Genomic DNA, 25,275 nt, shown 5'->3' on the forward strand with positions numbered 1-25,275 from the left:
CTAAGATGGCGGCCGCCGCCTCAGCCCCGCCGCGCTGACAGGAGGCGGCGCCCCGACCGCCCTCAGGAAACACACGCAGGAGCGCCCCGTTTAGTATTATTATATTATTTTTTTAAAAACTTTTTTTAATATTTTTGGTAAAAACCAGCTCAGTCCCGTAGCTGTGGCAGAGGTTAATCGGAGGACTTGTTGAAGCGCCGTCCCCAGCTCCCGCCGTTAAACTTGCCGTTGCGCCTGAAGCCGCCGTCCCCGAACCTGGAGGGTCCCCGGCTCCCCTCCTGGGGCTGCTCCTCCAGCTCGGGCAGCTCCTTCGCCACCGCCAGCTGCCAGCGCCGGGTGTCCTGCCACCGCTCCTGCAAACACAGCAGCCCCACGTCACGCCCGCCACTGTTAGCCCAATGGCACCGAATGCACCGGCACCTCCCGGCGAGACCGAGCCATGATAAAACAGCTCGGCAGAGCCCCAAAAGGACAGGCATCAACTACAGCCTTCCCACATCATCTCCTTCCCAAATCACCGCCATGCAGAACAACCAACGGACAAAAAGAACTGAAGTCCACAGAAAACTCTTTTAAGTGACGCAACTCTCCAATACACCAGAGAGATCAAAACCCAGAGCAGCCAAGAACATATGACTGTGTTTAATGAAAATCAGCTTATAGGATGAGCACTGAAATGAGTATTCTCTCATTGCAATCTCTCCATGCAATGTCCTTGTTAAATCACAAACCTGATCTCCCCAAACCACCCAATATTCAATCTGATGTATGACAATCACCAAACACTTAACTTCATTTATCCCCCCAAAGGTTCCAAAAACAACATACCTGTATGTGATTCAGTTCGTTAACAGGGATATCAAAGCACACCCCCTATAGGAGAAAAAAGTAATTAAAAACCAAAAATAGGCATTTGCTTTCCAGAAACATAACCAAGACAACAAAACTCCAGACAGGCAGCACATGCAACTGAGATATGAACACTTCTATACTGGTACTTCAGAACTCCTGTCCCAACGCCTGTAGAATCTGGCCATATATACCAACACACACATGGACCACACCACCATCCCTCCTTCCCAAAGGATGGGTTCCATCTTACCATCTTCCCCTTAAGGAAGCGCATTGCAGATATTTTGTCATCTATCTCTTCACCAAGCTGTTCTTTTAGTCCTCTCCAGGCGTAACTCATGGAACGCATTTCTATTGAGCACTTTAACACCATGGTCACATAGCCCTTCAGAAGAAACAGAGAAAGACATTTGCAAATACGTTTCGTTGGACTAACCATAATGAACTATGCAAGAACCTGAAAGAATCCTAAGGGACCAGCTTCCCAGAAGTAAAGCAACTAAAAAGCCTCTTAAGCTAAAGGTATACATTTTACCTAGGAGTGCCCATTGATATGAAAAGCCAATAGCATTTCTGTATTTTAGCCAGAAACAGAGATGTTTATTCAATAAATAAAGTTACAGCTGCCAAGGGCATTAAAAAAATGATACGAGAAGTACAGTCCAGTCACATGCTATTTCCGAAACTGTATTACTACACAATAAACTGTGCCAAGTTCTCCCCAGATGCATCAGGAAAAAGGAGGACTGTATTTTTCACCTGCCAGGATTTCTTTGAAATCAGGTAATTAATTGTATATTAGACCTGCTTGAAATATGCAGAAATGCAAGATGCTCCCTGAGAAAGGAAAACAACAACAGCAAGAACCAACCTATCGGCTTGTGAAATTTCATTAAGTTCTTTTATAGTATCAAAGTCTTCTGTTACTTAGATCTCTAGAGCAATTCTTTTAGGTCTCATTACATGAAAATTTACTAAATGATCTCAAGTTTCTAGATTTCCTGCAGTGGGCAAGTAAGAGCTGAGTTCGGTTAACAAGAAACAAAACAGAAGGAGGTAACAGCTGTAAGAAACCCTACTGAAAGAGCCTTAAGAGAAAATGCCACAGCTGTACTGGACTCAAGTAATTTGTTTATCCACTCTTATTACTGCAGGTATAATGCTGCTTACCGCAGTTGAGTTGAGAAAGGAGCGCTGCTGTATGGAAGATGCTCCACAAATGTGGGCCAGAGCTGCTGCCAGGGCATCAACCGCTCCTTTTTCCGCTATGAGCTCTCGAGCTGACTGCCTGAAGTAGTCTATTGCAAAAGGAGGAATGGCCTCTATACACCTAGAGCATTGATAAAAACAGCAAGGAAAGGTTCAGGAAGCGTTGCTAGCAGATCCGAGGATCCCTTGTGTTTAGTTCACAAGAGGAACAAACCACTACAATACCACTGCTGGGCTGGAGCAAGGCACTTTCTGCTCTCAGGGAAAGCTGATCAAATTGGTTAGTTCTGGGGGAAGGAATAAGAATAAGCTGGGAAACGGAGAACAGTTACTTCTCTAGTGCTGTTTTTGGTACACCAGCACTTCCCACCGCTTTTAAGTACACGGTGAACCCAACACCATGCCAATCATCTCGCTAATGACAAAAATCTGTCAATGCAATTTCCACCAACTGGGCAGCAAGTGTAAACAGAGCTGCATGGAATAAAAAGCACAACAACCCTTGGCAATAAAATGACAGAAAAACACAGGATGGGGCTACAGTACACTCACTACTGTAGTGGAATTCTTCATTTTACAAAGTATTGCTCTTTAAGCACTGCTACTGTATACCATCTGAGCAGACAGAACCAGTTTCCCCACATGACAGTAATTTCTTGTTCTGCCTTTGATAGATTACTGATGTTCTAAACACAGGTCAATCTCAGCAAGGATTTAACAGAAGATTATGTTCTCTGAAAAGGCTGACATTCAAGCACACAGGTTTACTGATATCATCTTAAGAAAACTAGTCAGTGTCCACATGCAAGCAGCTGACTTTTACTACACAGGGAAAGATGCTCACATACATGTCTGTTCTTTAAAATCGCATTAGCAGCATTGCTGCTGGCATGAACTCTACATGTCTTTTAAGAACAGACAGAGAAACTTACTTTTTGGCATCATTACTTGACGCTTTAATTATATCTGTAGCAGAGGGAACACCTATCCGCTTAAACGTAATCCCCTGAAATCAAGAAAACAAATTGCAGTTAAAGGTATTTTCAGCACTCCACACGTTCAACCCTACCTGAGTCACATTACTAGGACCTCTTTCATTTGTTGTTTATAGCCCCAACAGTCTTTACTTAAAAAGTAAAGCTAGAATAGCTAGCAAGCTAGAATAAAGATTGGAAGTCGCTGCCTTGGTTAATCTGGAGCTACTTTCCACCAATATATAAGCAGACTGTAACAAAAGGCATGGTCTCATTCATGTATTCCTGTCACAGTCTGCCTCCTGCCAGTAACAGAGTACTGCCAGCATGGGAAAACTCATGAGACATTAGAATAAGCTGATACAAAATCATTTACCAACACTTAACAAACACCAGCATTTCAGGCCTACCCACCCCCATGCTGACCTCATGAAGCCCTAAGCAGCTTGTGGTTACAAAGTCCAAGAGTACCACTGTCTTCTTAGGACCTGAATCATTTCATTAAGAAGTCCAAAGCAGAACTCACCGCTTTCTGCTCAACCTGTTTCAGCAGGTCTTCTTCTCTTCTCTGATAGAAACAAATACAGATCCCAGTCCGGCCAGCTCGACCCGTGCGTCCAGAACGATGGATATAGGAATCAACATCCTTCAAAAATTCATATTAATGTGAAAAAAACTTGTCTAATTTAAACCATCAACATTTATACAATGTACGAGCAAAAAGTGCAAGCTAAATTTTAATTCAGAAGCCTAAGGAACGATACATTTCTATACCCAAACTTTTATCTACACACTAACCACTGGAGATGTAATACCTTGGGTTTAACAAATACTATTAGTACACATTTTTAAAAGTAAAAAGCTCCAATGGAGTTCCAAAAGAAAAAGGCTACAAGAGTATTTTAGTATTGTTACAAACTCCATCTAAAAGTGTTCAGAAAGGATTCAGGAATACTGAAACAATGTCAAAAGCTACTCTAAGACTTAGCAGAGTAACAGAAAAGCCTAGCTTTTACTTCAATCAGAGCTCAAATATAAAAGCTTAACTAGAAAATTGTAGGGCTGCACGTAAAAAAATCCACTTCATTGGTGAATCAGAACATACACATGGCAAAATAAGGAACTCCCAACTATTCTGCCACAAAAACAAACAAACAAACAAACAGGCACTTTCTTTTTCCCGTAATGACTTACTTTTGGTGGTGAGCACTGTATAACCAGGTCAACTTCAGGAATATCCAAACCACGGGCAGCTACATTGGTTGCAATCAGAACTTCAAACACACCATTTCTGAAGCCCTTTAAGGTAACTTCCCTCTGTTTCTGTGGAATGTCACCATGCAATGACTGGGCATCCTGTCAGAGACACAAACCGTTACGATGTCATTTAATGAGGAAGTGTAGCCTGCAACATCTGAAGATATTCTGTATGTGACATTTTTCAAATACTGGGCAAAACATGCCTTCCCACTGCTGGGAAGAGAGACAGTATTTCCTGGTTGGTCAGCATTAGCTGTGTATTTTCCATTGATCTGGTCCTGCATGATTTTAAAGCCACAGCAATAATCACATAATAACAGCCACAAGTGTATTTTAAATGCACAGCTCTACTTTTAGACATGGATTTCAGACATCTTAAGACCACACACAGAAACAACTCCATCCACATGGTTCCAACCTCATGTTTCTTCCAGGATGTTCAACCCCTGAGTTTTTAACTTTAACTGAGTCTTCAATCTTTAACTGCTGCTTTCTGTTGACCCCAGTACCTGCTTGAGAGAAGAATTCAAAGCCAACTCGTTTGCCTCCTTTTTGGTCTCACAGAAGATGATAGTTCGCCCACGGCTCCCACTGTAGACTTGAATGATATCGCCAAGAACTTCTGCTCTCTGAGATGAACGACACTGTATAGCCAAGTGCTGTTTGGGAAAGAAGCAGACACAATTAATTCAATTGTAGTATGTTTGTACTTTATTTTTTAAATTGCCAACTACAGGCCCTAAGTGAAATCTTTGCTTTAAAAACTCACATGTCAATCAAGGGAAAAGTCATTCCACACCCCCACTTTCCACTTTGGACAGTCACCGCAGAACCCATCTCACCCAGGCCACATGCTCTCAGCACCATAGCGCTCTGCACCAGACTCACTCACTTCCACAGTGGTGGCAGTCCTCTGGGTCTTCTTGCCAATCAGGTCGATCTGTTCATATTCATCTTTCATGTATTTCTTTGCAACATCGTACACCCAGTGCGGACAAGTTGCAGAAAACAGCAGCGTCTGAGGGTTGTTCTCAGAACCTGGCAGGAAAGACCACCAATTTCAGACATCACAGCGGACTCAAACTTGAGGTCTGATTTAAAAAAATCAATTCTTTTAAAAAATCAATTAGAATTCTCTCAAATTGAGAAGTGTACATGTGCAGTAAGTCAACTACAATAAAACTCAGAAGTGATTAAAATATTTTTAAAGCCCTTTAGAAACCAAAGGCAAGATTACAGTAATTTGAACTTGACTATGCTGAATCCTTCACCTCACCTAACAGAAATGCAAGACTCATCCAGATCTTCAGCTAAAATAGTTCAGACCATGCCTGAAGTCCCTCTCTTACCTGAAAAGCTCAGTCCCTCTTTGCCCAGTGTTCCAATACTTATTACTTGTGGACAGCAGGGCTACATACAAAGGGAGAACAGTGGGCTAAAAAGGACACTTTGCGAATCATGGGAAAAAATATAAAACCAGATAGACAACTCCTCGTAAGAACAGTTTAACAAATGAAGGGGATCTTCAAAAAGTTTAACCTACCTCCATAGCTCCACAGGATCAGAGAGGTAGAAACACACATTGCAACAGTATTATTCCCTGCAATTTACTTTCCAGTTGTGAAAAAAGCTTTAAAGGATGAATTACAACTCTTACAAAGCCTTTACAGATTTCCTTTTTTAGAAGATTACTTGTACAAATATTACTTGTACAAGGATCAACTAACCCTAAACCCAGTCATCTTTTTCAGAATGAGGAATGTTAGGGCTTTGTGTAAAACCTTAAAAAAATAGTGTTTTTTTTCTTCTCCTCTTTCGCCCTCCTTCCCGTTTTTCCCTCTCTCCTCCCATAGATGTCATTCCAGCCCATCAGCCATCTGACACCTTGCTCTGTATCCTATCCTTTTCTCCAGGCTTTTACATTAGCATCACACAAAGGATTCAACCTGGGGAGCACCACCAGTTTTGAGGATAGTATAACTGTGTTTTCTGCATCGTCCCCTATTCTTTTCCTAATATCTGCATTTACCTTTTTTATAAGCAAATCCTAAGATTTCTTCTACTTGCTCGGCAAAGCCCATGTCTAACATGTGATCAACTTCATCTAAAACAACATGCTTCACGTTGGAAAGGTCCAGCTTGCTATTCTGAATGTGGTCGTTGATCCGCCCAGGAGTTCCCACTAGAATATCAATGCCAATTTTAAGGAGATCAACTGCAAGAAAAGAGACAAAAACAACTGTGTCAGAATACAGAGGAAAAAAAATAAAATAAAAAAAAACAACCAGTACACAGCAAAACTTCTAACCTTCTAACCAAAAAGCTGCACTTTCCTGCAGCTTTTGTCTCTGCACAGAAGCACTGTGACATTACTGCCATGTGATGGCATTAGAAACCTCCATAGCTTTATCACAGAAAAAAAAAAAAAAAGCTTGATTTTTTTTAGCTAAATTATTTATTTCTTTCAGTCACTTCTATGGAAATTTATGGAGCCACCTGCACATACAGTCCTTGGACACTCATCCAGTCCCAGTGTATGTCCACTTACAACATGCATAAACCCACAATAAAGAAGTAATCAGGAGGATCAGACACTTGCAGACCTATAATCTTTTTTTTCTTTTTTTTTAATGACGGTTTATTGGAAATAATTCAACTCAGGCTGTGTAATTCCTTTGAAAGCAATGTCATGGCTGCCTGAAGTGAAACTCTGACAGGGAAAAAAGCCAGTTTTACTCACGAAATACATTTGGAGGAAGACAACTCCCATCCATGAGTTTTAGTGTTTACTTACACTGTGCTTTATATGGAGTTCCTCCATAAAAACAAGCCACTGACAGTTTCTTTGTGAGATTCTTGAAGTCTCTGGCTACCTGAATGGCCAGTTCCCTTGTTGGGACGAGAACCAACACCTGGAAAGAGAAAGAAAAGACAAAAATGTAGCTGTGCTCGAGAAAGGATGCAAAAAGAACAGGATTTACTTCATGTCAGACAAGGAAGCCACGCTGCAGAACTGCTCTGATTTTTTGCCTGTTGCTCTCCAATTCTTGCCAGTTTGTAATCCCTTTTTATGCTACACTTGTCGCATTACAAGATAACTAAGATGTAGAATGGTGATGTTTTTTTCTTAACACCAGATAAAACAGACACTTCAGTAAAATTACTGAAGGCAACAAAGGCACAGTTCAACGTGAAAGGACAAAAACAGTCACTGGACAATTTGGCATAGTAAGATCTGACATGATATACAGCATGAAGTACTGCAGCCATGTACCCTCCTTCTCCATCTACCTGCCCTCCTCCAATATCTTTCCTTTCACCCATGTTTCCTTTTAAGAACAAAGTGATACATGATTTAATTCCTAGAACTCTTTCGGACAGTAGTATTTCAAATCTTACGTCACCATCATCTTTAAAATAAAGAAGGATAAAATAGGCAACGGATCTGTAGACTGTCACAGCTTTTCAGTCACAAGATAAATACACATATCTCATTGATGTGGGAATAGGATATCTGATTACAGATACCTCGTTATAGATTCAATATCATGCTCAAGTAAAAACGCAAATACCCCTTGAATCCATTCAGTTGCATCTCCAGACACAGGGGAAAAACAAAATTATCATCACCAAACTTACAGTAAGAAAACCTCACTGAGTTCTGAAGAGTCCAGCTGACACAAATGCTACAGAGGCAGGGGACTGAACCCCAAAGCCACACACCAAATTCCTGAGGACAGGAGTCTGGACATCATAAGGAACCTCAAATACGAAACATTTTATCACCGAGATGCTACAAAACCTCAGCCACACTGTAGCTCCTGGCCTGAGGAAAGTGTTCAGTATTAGGAACACAAATAAAGGAAAAACAAGTCCACAAAGCATTTACAAAATCACTTTTGAAATCTGCCCTACTCAAAGGTTTTGGTGTTAACCCTTAAGTGGTAAGTTACTTTTGGTGAACGTCCTCTTCTCTCATCTTGTGTGACGCTCTGAAGTTTTTCAATCAGCGGAATAGCAAAAGAAAAGGTTTTCCCGGTTCCCGTCCGAGCTTGAGCAATTAGGTCTTTGCCGTCATATATGGGCTGAAAAGTCTTCGCTTGCACAGGGAACAGGTACGTTACACCTCGAGCTGCAAGGTAATCCAAAGAGATTTGGTTAAATGCTGCTGAATCTGCTGCAAACTTGACTAACAGTTAGGATCCTTCACACAGAACTAGCCTGAGTACGTGAGTCACATCCTGCCAAATCCTGCACGTCACGGGAGGTACCAAGTTAGAAGAAATACACACACACCTGTTGGTTTTCACTCCTACTCTAGATCAAGTATTCCACCCCCAAATGCAAAGGTGAGTAGTCACAGAGCACAATCCTAACAAACACCTACAGAAATTTATTTTGCCACGTTAACTAACCTTTGAGAAGGTTGATGGTGTTTTTGGAGAGAGGAAAATTGGAGAAAGCACCTTCTCTTGCTTCCTCTGTCAGCTCCTAAAAGGATAAAAGAAAACTTATTAGTCCTGAAATACGATCAAATAGCATAACCCACATACCCACACAAGAAAAGCTGTGTATTTGCTTTATTGCACAGTTGTACCAGCTACCTCCTTTCTAATTAAAAGAAAAGAAAGGCCTTGAAATGCAGGTACTTCAGAAACAAAAATGTCATCGCTGTAAAGCAGGCAACTCGAATCCAGCCACACTGTATCAGAAGGCAAGGTGACACAGGCTGCACCAGTCACAGGGTACAAGGAATTCATACAAGTAAATCATGTTTTTAAATCAGCATGAACTCTGTGCTACCAAATCTTCCTGCTTATAACCTGCAATATGTTCAAACCCATCTATACTGTCATCTCATCCCTAAGTCAGATACACGTGCACCATAGCAAAAGAATGGGAACAAACACTCGTTCCACGTATTTGTGACCCATCACATCATACAGTTATGCTCAGCATGTCACAAAACAGAAACTATTTGCTGTCAGTCTCAACTGGCTCAACTGAAATAATAATCAGGAAACTTTTTGTGAGCAAAATATATTTGGTATCAGAATTTACTATGTTAAGCAGAAATTTCCGAGCAAACCTAATCTCCTTGGTACGCTACACAAATAGCTTAACTCTGCATGCCATTAGATAGGTAGCTAAAAGTCATTATTCAGTTTTCTGCTTCAAAGATCAGAGAGGTGACATCACTATACCCACGTACAAAAAGCACCCTGGATTAACATTTCCATATTAAACACGAGAGAGAAAATTACACGTGGAAGGACTCAGACACAGGGTGGCAAGCTGTAGTGCCCACTCACACGTGTGTACAGGGCTCAGGGGCTCCAGACGCCCCAAATCTGGGCAAGGAGATCTCAAGGAGATGGAATTAAGTAACCATGCTTTCCAGACTCCCTGCCAAATACTTCTTCGCAGAGCCTTCCAGAGAGAAAGTGCCATCAGAGCACAAAGCAGTGCACGTTTCTCAGATGGGATCTGCTTGTGCAATCAGGAAGAAACCCTCGCGCTGTCGGACACAGAATGAATTGCTATGGGAAGACAAGCCAATATATGCAAGCTGCTTCCTGCTAGCCAGCCTCCTCCGCTGCCGGACACTCCAAACAGTTTAGCATTTGCCACGAGGAGGAAGGCAGGACAGGCAGAGAGCTGCCACGTGCTGCTCCACGTGCTGCTGCGCCTTACTCACCCACCACAGCCGGGTGCATCGCGCTAGGGGCTCCCCAAAGCTGCTGCTCTGAGCCTAAGGAGAGCAGCACCTAATGCTACCTACAGCAGCAGCCAAATGCTCCTCACACACCGCGTCTCCACATGGCGCCCAGCACGTTATTAAGCCAACTCGTTACCACCAGGACACCAACTAGGCGAGACAAGGGCTCTGCGGGCAGTTGCTACCTCGGAGTCGCCGTCGTGCTCTCCATCCACCTCGTCGTTGGCCACGCTCTGGGCAGCCTCGCCATCACTTAGGGCCGAGGAAGGCTTGCCCAGCCCCACGGTGCCGCTCTCCTCAGCCCCACCGCTGCTTTTCAGCCGCTTCTTCGCCTTCTTGGGCAGGGGCGGCTGCAGCTCGCCATCGCCCAGCCCGCTCTCCTCAGGCTGCGCCTGGTCGCCCTCAGCCTGGCCGCGGCGCTTCAGCTTCTCCCGGCGCTTCGGCTTCTTCTCGGCGCTCTCACCCTGAGGACACAAAGCAGCCGTCAGCCGCCCGAGGCGTCCCCTCAGCGCCCTCCATGAGCCCTCAGCGTCCCCCTCAGCGCGGGGGGCACAAAATGGCCGCCCGGGGCGCCACGTGCGGGCAGCCCCGCTCCCTCCCTCCCTCCCTCCCTCCCTCCCTCCCTCTCCCACCTTCGCCTTCCTCCTGCGGCCTCTGCGGAGCGGCTCGGCGGCCGCAGGCGCCTGCGGCTCCCCGGGGCTGGCGGCAGGACCGGCGGCGGGCATGGCTGCGGGGCGCTCCCCGCACAGCTCGGCGCTGGATCGGGCTCCAGCGGGGCAGCACCAAGAGCCGCGCCCCGCCCCGGCGCGCAGGAAGGGAGGCGCCCAGCCCCGGGGCAGCGCCGCCGCCGCCGCCACCAGCAGCAGGCCCGGCCGGGCCGCGGCCGCCCAGCACAGCCCCCGCCGCCGGCCGCAGCTCGGAGCCGCCGCCCGGGAGGCTGCGGGGACGCCGAGGCGGGCAGCGCGGCCCCACACGCCGCCCATGCGGCCCCACAGCCCGGCGCCGCCCGCCCCTTCCGCCCGCACCGCCCGCCGGGACGCCCGGCAGCGCCTCAGCGAGCACAGCGCGCCTCACGCCGCTCCCCTTTCTGCCCTAAAACCGACAGACACCAGCACTTCGTAAAATAACATTTTATTTTTTATGTCTTTTTTTTTTTTTTTTCTGGAAATGTACAGGTTTGGCCAGCGGGTAAGATCTATACATTATACGGTGAGCCAGGCTAGAGGTTTGGATGCGACAGCCGTCCTCCGGAACACGGGCTGAGGTGTCACACGGCTGGGATGGCAAATGCGAAAGAAAGGAAACAACACCTGCTTTTTCTTCTTTTTCCCCCAAAATGAACATGATCTTGCTTATGACCAAAGTAGTACTGAAGAAAAGAACTGAATGTTTCTCAAAGTGGTACAAACGCCCAGGAACAGCCTATTTTAACATCTTATAAAATACTGCAGTTCCGTTTTCCCACTTTGGGATTGTCGAAGTTAACGATCGAAGGCTCTGTCGTAACTCCGCTTCTGGCCTCTGCCTCTGAATCTGTTTCTTCCAGAGCCGCCCCGCCGCCCCCCACTCCTGGAGCCGGAGAAGCTTCTGCCGTTTCCTCCTCCTCCTCGCTGCGTTTCTTCTAACTCAGGTAATTCATTCGCCACACACAAACGGCACTGTTTTGAGTCTTCCCATTTTCCCTAGTGCAACAAAGTCACATGTATCAAGTTATATTCCAGAAACGCAAATACAGTGCATTTCCTAATTATTATATTTGCTCAATTGAAAAACAAGGGAAAGTCTGTTAGCAAATATAGGGTATTCAAGTTTGTTTTGAAACTAGTACTGACAAACTTTAAGCATAAAAGCTACAGCTCTCTGACTACAACTCAGATACTATAAAACAGAATCAAAACCCACTTTAGAGATTTACAGAGTAGCCCTTACCAGTAAACTCTTTCCCCACCTCCCACTTACTAGGAATACCACTAGAATTATTACTGATCCAACAGTTCCCACCCTCCCATTCACAACCCCCCTGTCTAATCCGGAACTAAAAATTGGTTTAGGAATAAATGCTGGGGTACGAGGGTATGGAGATGCAGAGGGATCTCCACAGACTAGGGAATTCTGGCACAGGAATGCTAACTCTGCCAGACTAAAACCTGATCTCAAATTCACTTTTCTGGGGAGAAGATTCTGGATGAAAAGCAACAGGGGGCGGAATGGAAAAAAGGATCTTTAAGTGAAACACATTACCTACAGAGAGCAATTCAGCAGCAATAAGAAGGGGTATATTGTTCATGTCACCATTTGTTTCACTAGAAATGTTTCAAGCTACACATTTTTGCAGGCAGGAATAGTTTAGGAAAAGGACACTGTCTATTTGTTCTGTTCCTCTGTTCCTTTATGGCCAGCCCTTCTGGCCACTAGAAAAGGCAGGATACAAGCTAGATAACATTTTCAGCCTAACCCAGTACAGTCAGCATCATCTACAGGCTGCTGTTAGCAGAAACTCCAGTGAAGTACGTACCTCTATTTCCTTTTGGTCTGCCACAGGAATATCAAAGCAAACACCCTACAAAGAGAAAATAATTCCAGTGGATACAAATCTAACCTTTGAATTGATTGCAACTAAAAAGAAGTATAACAGAACCTACAGACCTAGGTATTAAACTGAAGTTTTACATTTCCAAGTTATTATGTTGACTTAGGATGCTTCAAAATCTTTGAACATTGGAAGACTTACATCAGTTTTTCACAAATCACCAATACTTGTACTTCCTTAATGTTTTTTGCTCAGATATACAGTACTTTTTCTCTGCATAGCCAGTACTTCATGGATTTTGTTCTTTAACAAGCTTATCACCCTCTCCACTCCAAACTGTGGTCTATTAGCTTCTGCATCACACATTTTGTAAATTCTCTCAAAGCAGATTTTTTTTTCTATACTAAGAAATGTATACATCCAGTAAATTGAACAGTTAGGTTCAGACTAACAATCTCATGAAGTTAAACAGGTTAAGTACAATAAACTACATACAGATTAAGTACAATCCATAAGTCATATGTTAAAAAGCAATTATTTGTCTGTAGGAGTAATTTGACTATCAACAACTACAACACAGGAAGGGAAAGCCATGCGTAGACTGTGTTCCGCACATCAAGTACAAAACAAGGCTGTGATCAGATGGATAGAAGCAATGGCAATAAAAGAAATCTCACCAATTAAGACAGCATTGAATACTAAGTGTGAGGGATACATCAGAAAAGCTCAGAAACACTCAAATAGTTCATTGGCATAAAGAACCATCCCCTCAAGGTCAAATTTAAAATTAAAGTGTCCTGTCAGGAAACCTTGTAAACCTATATATGAAATTTGTAAGTGAAGACATGCAGGTTAACTTTTACACAAAGATCAAATGTAAAAGAGAATACACACAGCAGCTAAAATTTTTATTTTTTTTTTTAAATAATCTTTGAACTGTTGCTGAAGTGTAGGTTGCCCTTTGTTTCAAGCTTTCTAGTTTACCACATGTGGGTATCCTCAGTACTGGCATATAGATGTGCTAGGATTTTGATGATATACTGAACTAGATACCACCAACACCTGCTTTTTTCACATCTCTCCCCCCTTCTGGTACTTCCAAAATGCACAGTCTACTTCCTTTCATGTGGATTTTTATGCTTCTATTACACAGCAACACGGTTTGTATGTTTTACCTGTACTGCTACCCCTCTGGACATGCACATTTATGTTAAGGAGGTATCAGGGGAGCAGAGCCCTAAAGCTGCTGAGGTGACCACTAATAAGGCTTGACCACTAATAAGATTGAGGCCCCGTGAGTCAGAGGATCATGTCTTTATCAGAGTCTGGAATGGAGGAAGAAAAGCCCAACTATCCACTCTGCTCTAACTTTCTTACAGTAGCAGAAATAAAATTTCAAAAAAAAAGCTTACCATTCTTCCCTTGATGAAGCACATTCTGTTCACCTTCCTATCAACATCATCACCAAGCTGTTCTCGAAGTTTCCGCCAAGCATAGCTCATGTTGTTTATTTCTTCAGAGCAGCGCAGTATCATTGTAACAAATCCCTAAAGAATAAGAAATTGGGCATATTCCATTCAGTCAGAGGAATAGGCTTTAGCTCATCTATCAGACATGAGAAACCTGCTGATTTAGTCTATAAACTACATTTTCAAATGGCTCCCATTGCAGGCAAACATGCATATTTATAGCCCCTATATTCTTAGTTCCCATATGGAGAACGAGGAGACAATTATTTTTACAAAATACAGGTATTTTTGTGGTTGTTTCATTTTTTTCTTCAAATTCAGGACAAACATTAAGCTATATGCACTTACAGCATCCGAGTTCAGCAGGGAGCGCTGTTCAATTGAAGTAGCACCTGAAATATGTGCTAGAGCTGCAGCCAGAGCATTAACTGGTCCCTTTTCTTGTATTAGCAACTGAGCAGATTCTTTGAAATAATCAATAGCGCTTTGCGGAACAGAATCCAGACATCTAAACAAAACCAACCAAACAAAATTGTTAGTCAAGGAGAACAAAAAAAAAAAAAAAAAAAAAAATCACACAGAGGTATCTACTTAGCTTTGGAGCATAAATAAGAATAGTAGTCCAAGACTTTAATAGTGATGAGCTCCGAAATGGCAATGAACAATCTAAAACAGCCCTTATGAACTAAAAAGATAAGAAGATACAATAAGGCTTGAGTCACCTGATAGCATCCTTGCTGGAAGCTTTTATTATATCTGTTGCAGAAGGAACACCAACACGCTTGAATGAAATGCCCTGAAATTCATAAAGCAAAATACAAATTAAAGTTGCAAACTATAAATAATTCATTTTTTAAAGAAACAGCGTTGGACTCCAATGAAACAACCATTTAAATCTTATTTTTTTTATTGTGCTTTTAAGTTTTCAAATCCCTACTTTGTTAGTAAAAATTACAAGGTTATAATTACAGGAAAATAGCTTAAACTGACCTGGCACATAAATGGTTTTTAAGTGATCTACTGGCCTTAAACAGAAGTGAACAGACTATTTTGATACTTCCCAGCAAAAATGAAGGCCTACAAATTCTAAACAGAATTATAAATGCAAGTAAACCAGACTAAAATTAAAGTATGAGTTATGTTGCCTTTCTAAAGGCAAGCCTAAGTTTTACATGTCTGTGACTAAACCATCTCATTTCAACTGAATGCTTAGTGAGAAAACTATTGTATGGAATAGTGCTGGGAAGTAACAGATACCAATAAATCTGCACGTCTGAAAATCATTCATCACATAAACCAGGGTGAACACTAAATGGAAAACCTGCTAGCATTCCCCCCAGCCTCCCCTTCTCATTTCCATGAGTACAGTCTTATGGCATGTGCTGAAAAAGCGTGGGCATGAGAATCTGCAGTGCAGTGCCTGCTTCACAGCAGCCTACAACGTACCCAAACTCTGCAAGGTAACTGAACCTCAACGGGATGCTTTAGATGGTGTACTCTGTCATTGAGCTACATGAACAAAACGTGAGATGAGGATTTTATGCGCTGCCCTAACACATTACATTTGGGTGCTCGTGAACAGAAGAAAACTGTGGTTTACCGCTTTTTGTTCCACGTATCTTAACTGATTTTCTTCCTTTCGTTGATAAAAACAGATACAGATCCCAGTCCGGCCAGCTCGTCCTGTGCGTCCAGAGCGATGGATGTAGGACTCCACATCCTTCAAAATAAATAGCCTTATGACTTATCACTGCAATTTAATCAACTCATTGCATTCATATAAATTAGAAGTCATTACTGATAAGCCTGAACAATGCACAGTAATTACAAATGAGAATTAAATTAAAAACCATTATATCACTTAAGTCAGAAGAATAAGCTTTCCCATAAATCCCCAGAAAGCATGGTTGGAAAGACAGAATCACGAGCACAGCTCAATTAGGTCTTGTTTTGCCATTACCACAGAGAACATGAGAAAACATTAAGTGTGTACACCTCTCACAACTCAATTCCCTGTCTTGCATATCAACTTGTGAGCACAGTTACTGAGTTTCTTGTAAACCCTCATAACTTCGGCCAATGTTCCGACTGCTGGGGTCTCCTTCTCACATGTGTCCCTACTTCATTAATCATTCTTGCAAAACAAAAAGCTTTTTTCCCCACTGTTCACTGCTTCCAGACTTGCAACTACCATATACAGCCTTGCAGTGAGAGGCTTCAGACAGCCTTAAAAGGCAGCATCGTAAGGAGCATCTTTACATATTCTAGGGACTGATGCACACTGAAAAATCCTCAAATAAACTACTTTTGTATATCAGGACATTCTCTACCCTCAAATGCAATGCTCATAAACTCTGTAGTGAACACCATCACTTGACAACATTTACTATCTGAAAACAAGACAATTATCATTATACTATCAAGACTATTGTCATGAGACACCCAACCTACCTTTGGTGGTGAACTTTGTACAACCAGGTCAACTTCAGGGATATCTAAACCCCGGGCAGCTACATTGGTTGCAACCAGAACCTTAAAGGCACCGTTTCTAAAACCTTTCAGCGTGATCTCCCTTTGCTTCTGAGGAATGTCACCATGTAATGACTGGCAATCCTGAAGAAAAAAAACAGTATCATTATAGGACTGCACCAAAATTCAAAACAGTTCTCCCTTTCATGGTCACTTTTGGTAACAATATCTTGGTATATGGAACACACTGTATAGCAAGATACAGAAGAACTACACTGCCAGTTTATACTTTAGATGTCTTACGATACTTCCTCAGTGCTTCTTATTCATGTACCAAATACCTTTAACAAAGGTATGGAAACAACAGCAACATATCTTACCTCCACCTCTAACTACTGTGACCTATGAAAACAACTATGCCCCAGCTTTCCACCCACATCCTCTCTGCAAGGCTTAGCTGTTTAAAAGCAAGCCATTTCCAATAATGTTCTCAGGCCTTCACATATTTGTTTAGGTATCTTTTCCAAAATTGTGTTGCTTTTTAATCCCTCTTAGAATATTAATTTCCCCCACTACAAATTAAAGGATTAAAACACAAGTACTACTTAAGAAAATAAACTGTAGGGTGTTTTTATCTAAACATTCTGAAAGTTCCTTCTGTATCGAAGCAGCAACAAGTGCAAAGACTAAAACGTACAGAAATCATTTTTTCTTCCTTCCACTTCCTTTCACCTCTTTTCTGTAGTTGATTTCCACACTTTCCTCATGTAAACAAAGTGATTTAAAAAAAAAAAAAATACTAAAGCAATCCTACAGACACCGCAGAATTCAAAAACTTCTTCACAGTTTTAAATTAATGCTGCCCCACAAATGGAAGAGGCATATATTCTGTTAGTGAACATCAATATGCAAAACCAGAAACATCTAATGATTTCCTCTCTTACCTGCCAAGATCAGAGCTCTGCATTGCCTATGCAAGCTATGATATCACTACCACCACCAATAACGCAGGATAAGGCTCCACGCTCAGGTTTAGCTGCTAGTGAGGGCATCTAGGAGTGCGGGAGAAACACTCCCGAACACAGTAGTGGCAGATGAAAAAGGTTCTGCTTTCCGTAGGAATATAATACTCTACAGCTTTTTTAGACATAAGTTAACCCATCTCCCTGGTGAAAATACATCCAGAAGTAGTTGCTGTGATACCACCACCAAAGAGGAGCATGCAGTGCCAGTGCCACAACGTATCAACATTGCACCGCGCCATCAGCAGGTTGTATTCCACCAGTGCTAGCGTGCTCTAGTGTGCTGCATCACAAACCTCAGGAATAAACTGCAGCTCACTCACAGGACACGGCAGATGGAATTCTTCCTGCGCATGCATCTTTAAACTCTTCGAAACAGCTAACAAATACATTAATGAGACACAGATAGAGCCTCTGGTGTACTACTGCTCTAAACACTAATTGGGACCTCCTGACTACACTAATTAACATCAGCATCCTAGCTCAGTAACTGCTATTCCAGTACCACGACCTGTCATCCTAGCAGCTCTCCGAGTTTGTTTCCGTGTTTTAATCCAAGAGAGACAGTTCTGTCTAAAGAAAAACAAAACAGCTCACAACTGCTTCATTTAACATCAATGAAAAGACATTTTTTTCGTAAGAAAAAAGAACCCTTTGTAGTCCAGCATCTGTTAGAGCAGCCTAGTCCTGAAAACTATAATGCTGAGAACTTCCAACCATTTGTTTAAGGTTTTGCAGGTTCAAAACAATCTGACCACCTGCAAAAGCCCGCATCATTCACTTTCAAAGTCTCTCCAAAACTTATTCAGCGAAGGTCTAATATCAGTACAGGGTCGATCTATCTGTGTTACCTAACACAGATGATGAAATACCTGTTTGATTGAAGCATTCAGAGCCAGTTCGTTCGCATCCTTTTTGGTCTCACAAAAGACAATGGTCCTCCCAAGGCTGCCACTGTAGACCTGAATGACATCTCCAATAACTGCAGCTCTCTGAGACCAGTGGCACGCTATAGCCAAATGCTGTGGAAAAGAATTCCAGTTTTTAGCTTACACCAAACCCGCAAGATTCTTTAAAGCATATCAAATTTGAAAATACAGAAATACTAACGAGTTATACAGTTTCTTGATGGGCAAAATATTCCCAGAACATGCAAAACCTCTATGACCCTTAAAAGTACATGATCAGTCTAACATTAAGTGAAATAATTACAGTAAAAAGTAGGTTGGACTCTGTGATCTTGGAGGTCTCTTCCAACCTAGGTGATTCTGTGATTCTGAAAAAATGATAGTCCACAGATGCATGCCTTTAGCTCATAATTCAGAGAGATTCAGACATGCTGAATTTCTCTCTGAATATCAACATAACTGATAACTGAATTGTCGCTCTGCTCTAAATGCCTATAAGGTTAGAAGATACCGTGAGAATATGAGTTTCTAAACCTAGCAACAGTTTGAGTAGCTGTAATGTGTCCTTCGCCTAAAAATTCATTCTAAAAACAAACTTGTAACATCACCCCTGATAAAGTACCTTAGATGGTACCATTTATGTCAACAGATGACCATTTGTGTTGAAAAGGGAAAGGGATGAGGCCTGAAAACACTGACATTAGACAGATTACTCACTTCTACTGTTGTAGCAGCCTTCTGAGTTCTTTTCCCAATTAGGTCAATCTGCTCGTATTTAGACTTCATGTATTTCTTAGCCACATCATACACCCAATGTGGGCAAGTTGCAGAAAACAGTAGCGTCTGGGGATTGTCTTCAGAATCTTAAAACAAAAAAAAAAAATCACAACCTTAGTATCTTTCATTTTATGGACGTATACTAGTTCATTACACACTTATTACAAATCTTGCAAAGGTCAAATCTCACTATCTAAGACATAGAAGGAAAATTATTTTTTTCAATTCATGCATTACCAACACCACGGAAAAGTACTCTTGAAACTAAAAGTATTTTTCAAGATTAGAGGAAGAAGTTACTTACAGCTAAAATACAGCCTGCTTTCAAGTGATAAAAAGGGTAAAAAGCTTCTAATTCCTTTCAACTGGAAAAAGTTCAAGAAAAACTTCTCGAGAGGTGCCAAAGAAAGTTACCTACAGGCTCCTAGGTATTGGATTTCAAGCTCTGCAAAGGTCCTATGAGTGATTCCCAGTTTCACAACACTTTCTGACACTATACATGTACAGTACATTTCCTAGAATACACTTTTCAGTCCTTCTAAATAAAGCCACATTACAACTTTCAGAAAAATATTCTTCAGTTTTAGCAGACTAAAAGATTCCTTACATGTTCTACTATTTGTTTATCGAGATTACCTTTCTTGTACGCAACTCGCAAAATGTCTTCCACTTGCTCAGCAAATCCCATGTCCAACATCTGGTCAACTTCATCAAGGACAACATGTTTCACCTTGCTGAGGTCCAACTTGCCATTCTGAAGATGGTCTTTGATTCGACCAGGTGTCCCAACCAAAATGTCAATTCCACTTCTAATGAGATCAACTGATAAACAGGAAGGAGCAGAAAAGGAGTTAGCAGTGGACTAATAAGCATTCTATACATTAAAGAGACACGGTAGCCAAGTAATAATGAATCAACAGCTTCTTAAACAACTCGTGTACTTTCCTAACAAACGTAACAAGTGATGAAGAGGAGGAGAAAACTGGGAAAATAACAAAATTGGTAAGACAGAAGTTGTGCTACTCTCCCTGAAGGAAAAAAGAGGTTCGTCATCTCCCTTGCTTCTCCTCATGACTTAACGTACTTAGCAAAGAACTTGTTTGAACATGCTTGGGAAATAGTTAGATCTTTCCAAGTCATCTGACTGATTTAACCAGATTAAGAAAAAAAAACACTTCTGACTATCTGAATTACTGAATATATTTTTTCCACAAAGTTCTGTTGGAAAAAAGAAAAAAAATATCCCTAACGACATCCTGTACACATAATATACGTGTATATATTGACTCCCTATAAACACGACACAGTAACTTCGGTTAAAAGTACATCAGTAGACAAGGAACATTAAGACGCTAACTGAAAGCTATAGTAATTTCCCATCATAAAGAGATATTTTGAGCCACTCACTGAATACCCCACGATTGCCCCCCAGGGCTTGAGCTAAAGGCTGCATTTGGTAAGACCTGAGTGCACTTCTTAAACACATCAGTCAATTGACATTTCAATTATTAGCAATGTGTCACTTACTCTGTCCATTATATGGAGTTCCTCCATAAAAACAAGCTACTGTGAGCTTTCTCGTTATGTCCTTGAAATCTTTAGCAACCTGGTTTGCCAGCTCTCTTGTTGGAGCAAGAACCAGTACCTAGACAGAAGGATGACAAACAGGTGTTCTCTCAACACAGCTTCTACCAAAACACATTAGACTTTTAGCCAACAGTTTAGGCCCAACCACTATACCATTAAAAAACAACAAAAAAAACGGATAAGAGTTATCTAAACAAAGATTAGGAAACACACTGAAGTTTCTAAACTGCAGCTTTTGAACACATCAGATCAGCTACAGATCTTCTGCATGTGCATATATTGTGTGAGTACAAGACTGAAGAAGTTGGGTAAGCTTTTTAGCTTTTTTTTTTTTTTTTTTGATACTTTCTAGCAACAGAGGCTTGACAGAAGGACCTTTAAGATCCTTGTCCTGTTATATCTTTCATCATTGACACACATTATAAAAAAGTAAGAAGCATACTATGCTGGATAAAGGCCTGAAATCTGTTCTCTTCTGATATTCCTAACTCCCTTGATGAAAGCTTTCCCTTCTCTGCAAGACTGCACTGAATCTTAAGTCAGTGTTCCCAATCAGACAGCCAACACGACGGCCAGATGCAGATAAAACAGCTAGTATTAGTTATGGAATAACTTTTAGGTAGCCTGTGAGATGGGTGACAAGATGAATTAAGCTGACAAAAAATTCCACGGTGAAATGACAATAGGCATTGGCCTTTCTAGTTTTGGAAGGTATCGTAAGATTTTTGGTAAAATAAACATTCCTGAGAAGAAAGCAGACAGCTCATAATCAAATCTGCATTCTCTGGAACAGAATTTTTAACATCTGGTGGTGGTCCTACTTAAAAAATGTGTCTATTTTTTAATTCTCCTGCTATTTATGTGCTTAAAAAAACATGCCTAAGCAGACAGCTATTATCAATCAAGAGAGTTGTTATTTTGATCTAACTTGGGAGAAAAAACAATCATCCAGTGACCAGTGGGGCCAAACAGGTAAGATGGCTGGCCAAGACTACCTAGAGATGCATCAAACCCCTCTAGTTTTTTCTCCCTGTAAGCAGAAAAAGCAGTTGTTGAGTGGATAGAGCTACCGTGCTCTTTAATCTCAGTCGGAGGGCATGAGGCATCACAGGATGCAGACAAAGCCCCAGTGAATATAACTTTCAAAGAAGCTTTCAAAGCTTGCAAAGAATGTGAGCTAGCTTATCCCTGCACAAATGTGAACAACTTTTCCAGGGGGCTAACGTTGTGAATCACTCGGACATTAGACAACAGCAAAACCAGCATTCTAAGTTACCTTCGGTGCACGGCCTCTTCTTTTTTCCTGCGAGTCTGCCTGAAGCTTTTCAATTAAGGGAATAGCAAAAGAGAATGTCTTCCCTGTTCCAGTTCGTGCTTGAGCAATTACATCTTTGCCAGAAAACACTGGGTGGAAGGTCTTCACTTGCACAGGGAACAGATATGTCACTCCTCGAGCTGTGACAATGAGAACAGACTTCCTTAGCACAATCACATTTAAAGTCTTCTCACGTACATTTCAGAGGTCATCCCAAGCAGAATATCCCACAACTCTACAGTAAGTCAGGACTATATCATCTCCTCCACTGCTTCGTGTAACCGCAGAGCCATTTTTAACAAGCACCCTGAGACTGCCTCTCTTACTCTCCCCTGCTTCATACCACCAGAGAGAGCTAGCTGGGACAGAAGTTACTAGCCTATAATAGAAGTCTTTAAACACCATGATTTTATTTATGTAACTCTCCCCTCCTAGCTAAAAAAAAATAAAAAGATCTCTTACCTTCAAATAAAATGCTAGTCAAAATCAATTCTCCTCTCAATCTCATACTAAATCATACAACTCTTGTCAGAGATGCTAAATATATCTGATTTTCTTTTACTTGCAATGATATAACTTCTAACCAAAAATTTCTGAATGTTTTTTGAGCTTATATCTGTTATTTCAAGTTACCTTGAAGAAGCTCAACAGTCACTTTGGAAATAGGGAAATTGGAGAAAGCACCCTCCTTCTGCTCTTCAGTCATCTCCTGTTGGGTAAACAAGAAATCAAGTAGCTTTACATGTGAGGATCAGATGACGATCAGAAAGTTTAGGATATGGGCATGCACACTGGTGTCGTAGACGAAGGTCAGTTTTTCAGTAACTATATCACAGCCTTCTTTGTTTTACTTGCTATCATCTTTCAGTTAGACGAAAGCGGCCTCTAGTTTAAATTAAGGCAGTTTCAAATATAACTGTATAATAATGGAAAATAAATAAATGAACTCCAATAGCTTTTAATTACATTTTAAGACTATATTTTAAGCAATTACTGACAGCCAAGCAGAGTAGGTTGTAATATAGCTTGCTAGCCAACTTCCTACTTCCTAACACAGCACAGAAATTTACACGTACACAAGTTGATCCCCAAAAGAGCAACAAATTGAGGTCAATCATCAAATTCACCTACTGCATCACCACAATATACACTGTAGCAGCACACTGACTAAAACGTTAAGTGTGCTGAAAACAAACCTATCCATGGTAACGCTGGGTGCTTTGTGAAGCATCAATCACCACAAAAAAAACACAAACAGTAAACAACAGTCACATCCTGTGATGCTGAATCCCATTAAAGTACCCTCTCGCTGCAGCTCACCACCAGCTGCCAACAGCTACAACAGCACCGGACTGTTGAAGGGAGGAAACCATGGCGCGCTGATCTAGAACCTCAATGCTTTCAAAATTTAGAACTTTTGCAAATAACCGACAGCAACGGCAGGCCAAGCAGCTTGAAAATTTCCTGCACAGTTCTCATTGATTGAGAGGGAAGGAGGAAAAAAAAAAAAAAAAAAAGAAATAACGTGTTCTAAATTTAACCTTGTTGTAGCATGGGAGTTGAAAGCTGACCTGCTAGCTGTTGGTAAGCCAGGTATTACTTTTAATCAGTTATTACTTTTACCTGCTCTTGGTCGCTGTCACAGTCCCCACTTGACGTTTCGCTGGAATTACTGGGCTGCTTTTTGCGGGCAGCCTTAAGGGGGAGGGAAGACAACCTGGCATTCTCCGGGCTCTCTCCTCCGGCATCACCGTTTTGCTTCTCTCTGCTCTTTGCTTTCTTGACTTTGGGCGAACCGAGCTCATCCTCTGACTGCTCGCTCTCATCCGCCTGCGATTTCCTCTTCTGAGCCTTGTCGCGCCGCTTGGCTTTCTTCTCTTTCTTCTCCTTCTGGGGAACGACACGCCCGTCAGCACCAACCCGCGCCTCGCCCAGCCACGGGGCACCGAGGCAGCACGAAAAAACGCCTCACAAGAGCCGGCTGGCCACCGGGAGCTCCCGTAACTCGCCCAAACCCTCCCCTAAAGAAGAAAAAACCCCAAATCCCGCCCCCTCCGCGCATGTGCCGCCGGGAGCCGGCTTCCCGACGGCGGCACACGCGGCGCTGGGACCGGGGGGGGGCTCGGGAGGAGCCGGGAGCCCCCTGGGGGGACCTCTCCGGCCGGGCCCAGCCCCGGTGCCGCGGCGGGGGCGTTGTGGCCGGGCTGCGGGGCGGCCGCGAGGCCTCCCGGGGGCCTGGCCGAGCCCACGCCGCCACGCACGTGGCCGGCCCGGCTCAGGGCAGCGCGGGGCCCGGCCCGGGACCGCAGCACAACGGCGGGGCCCGGCCTGAGGCGGCCGCCAGCGGAGCCCTGAGGGGCGGGGAAGGCTCAGCCCGGCCCGGCCCGGCCGCAACGGTCGCGGAACCCCCCTCGGAGCCGCTCCCCGGTACCCCCGGTACCTTGCGCCGCCGCCGGCCGTTGGCCGTGGCCGCCTCGCTCTCCATGGGGCTGTCGGAGCCCGCCTCCGCCCCGCTGCCGGCGCACAGCCGGGTGGCCTCGGGCATCGCCGCTCCGCTTCGCTCCTCGCCGCCGCTCCTCGCCGCCGCCGTGACAGGAATGAGCCCCGCCCCGGAAGCCGCCCGCCGCCCCGGCCCGCCGCAGCCAATCGCCTGCCGCCCCGCCCCGCGGACTACAACTCCCGGCGTGCCTCGCGGCAGCCCCCGCCCGCCTCAGCCTCGGTCGGGAGGCGGCCGCCATTTTGGGGGTGTCCCTGCGCCACCCCTCGCCGCCTGTGGGGGGGGGGCAGGGGGGGCGAATTACGTGAGAGGAAAAAAAATTAAAAATAAAAAACTCAGGGCGCCCAGCAGGTTAGAGGGGTTGTGACCCTCCTCGCAGGCAGGGATATTGTCTCAGAATGACTCTCCTGGGGGTTTAAGGTCGGTAAAAGACCGCGCAGCCTTTAGCTACGGGAAGAAACCCGAAGGAGCCTCAAAGACCGAGTCCCGTGCACCGCACAGAGCCACGCACAAGCGAGCCCAGCAGCACTGCCGCGATTTCTCCCCAAAACAGTGAGGAAGCCCCAGGATTCAAGCAGTGTTTGTGGTAACAAGGTGCGTGCCCAGCTGGATCCTTTGGGTGTTTGCTGACAGGGGAGAGGGAGCCTGGAGCCTGCCCCTGGGTCTGGTTTTCCACACAAAAATTAC

The 25,275-nt window shown here is 43.3% G+C and overlaps 2 protein-coding genes across 2 annotated transcripts; both read right to left on the reverse strand.

Moving 5' to 3' along the window:
- Nucleotides 1–89: 89 nt before the first annotated feature.
- On the reverse strand, nt 90–11,135 carry LOC309880290 (nucleolar RNA helicase 2-like). The gene is made up of 15 exons (XM_082765080.1): nt 10,647–11,135; nt 10,200–10,478; nt 8,711–8,786; nt 8,249–8,427; nt 7,090–7,207; nt 6,325–6,510; nt 5,188–5,333; nt 4,805–4,954; nt 4,230–4,391; nt 3,562–3,681; nt 2,994–3,067; nt 2,023–2,182; nt 1,103–1,237; nt 829–873; nt 90–353 (listed from the first exon to the last, which is right to left on the reverse strand). The coding sequence occupies exons 1-15, from the start codon at nt 10,995–10,997 to the stop codon at nt 174–176; spliced, it is 2,361 nt and encodes a 786-aa protein (XP_082621206.1). The 5' UTR covers nt 10,998–11,135; the 3' UTR covers nt 90–173.
- LOC309880291 (nucleolar RNA helicase 2-like) lies at nt 11,129–24,674 on the reverse strand. The gene is made up of 15 exons (XM_082765081.1): nt 24,532–24,674; nt 23,715–23,981; nt 22,725–22,800; nt 22,053–22,231; nt 20,717–20,834; nt 19,826–20,011; nt 19,130–19,275; nt 18,377–18,526; nt 16,465–16,626; nt 15,614–15,733; nt 14,736–14,809; nt 14,362–14,521; nt 13,957–14,091; nt 12,530–12,574; nt 11,129–11,696 (listed from the first exon to the last, which is right to left on the reverse strand). The coding sequence occupies exons 1-15, from the start codon at nt 24,634–24,636 to the stop codon at nt 11,496–11,498; spliced, it is 2,124 nt and encodes a 707-aa protein (XP_082621207.1). The 5' UTR covers nt 24,637–24,674; the 3' UTR covers nt 11,129–11,495.
- Between the last annotated feature and the right edge of the window lie 601 nt (nt 24,675–25,275).

The sequence above is a fragment of the Aythya marila genome, assembly GCF_965140915.1.
Source record: "Aythya marila genome assembly, chromosome: 7".
Taxonomy (NCBI): Eukaryota; Metazoa; Chordata; class Aves; order Anseriformes; family Anatidae; genus Aythya; species Aythya marila.

Bases quoted from the DNA above. Each gene is read 5' to 3' on its own strand.
- LOC309880290 (XM_082765080.1), bottom strand. From the start codon at position 10,997: ATGGGCGGCGTGTGGGGCCGCGCTGCCCGCCTCGGCGTCCCCGCAGCC. The intron at 8,428-8,710 runs GTTAGTTAACGT...ATTACCTTGCAG, and splicing joins CACCATCAACCTTCTCAAAG to CTCGAGGTGTAACGTACCTG. The intron at 3,682-4,229 runs GTAAGTCATTAC...GAATTTTTGAAG, and splicing joins TACAGTGCTCACCACCAAAA to GATGTTGATTCCTATATCCA.
- LOC309880291 (XM_082765081.1), bottom strand. From the start codon at position 24,636: ATGCCCGAGGCCACCCGGCTGTGCGCCGGCAGCGGGGCGGAGGCGGGC. The intron at 20,012-20,716 runs GTAAGTGACACA...CCTGTTTATCAG, and splicing joins AACTCCATATAATGGACAGA to TTGATCTCATTAGAAGTGGA. The intron at 18,527-19,129 runs GTGAGTAATCTG...TCTTTTCCACAG, and splicing joins AGGCTGCTACAACAGTAGAA to CATTTGGCTATAGCGTGCCA.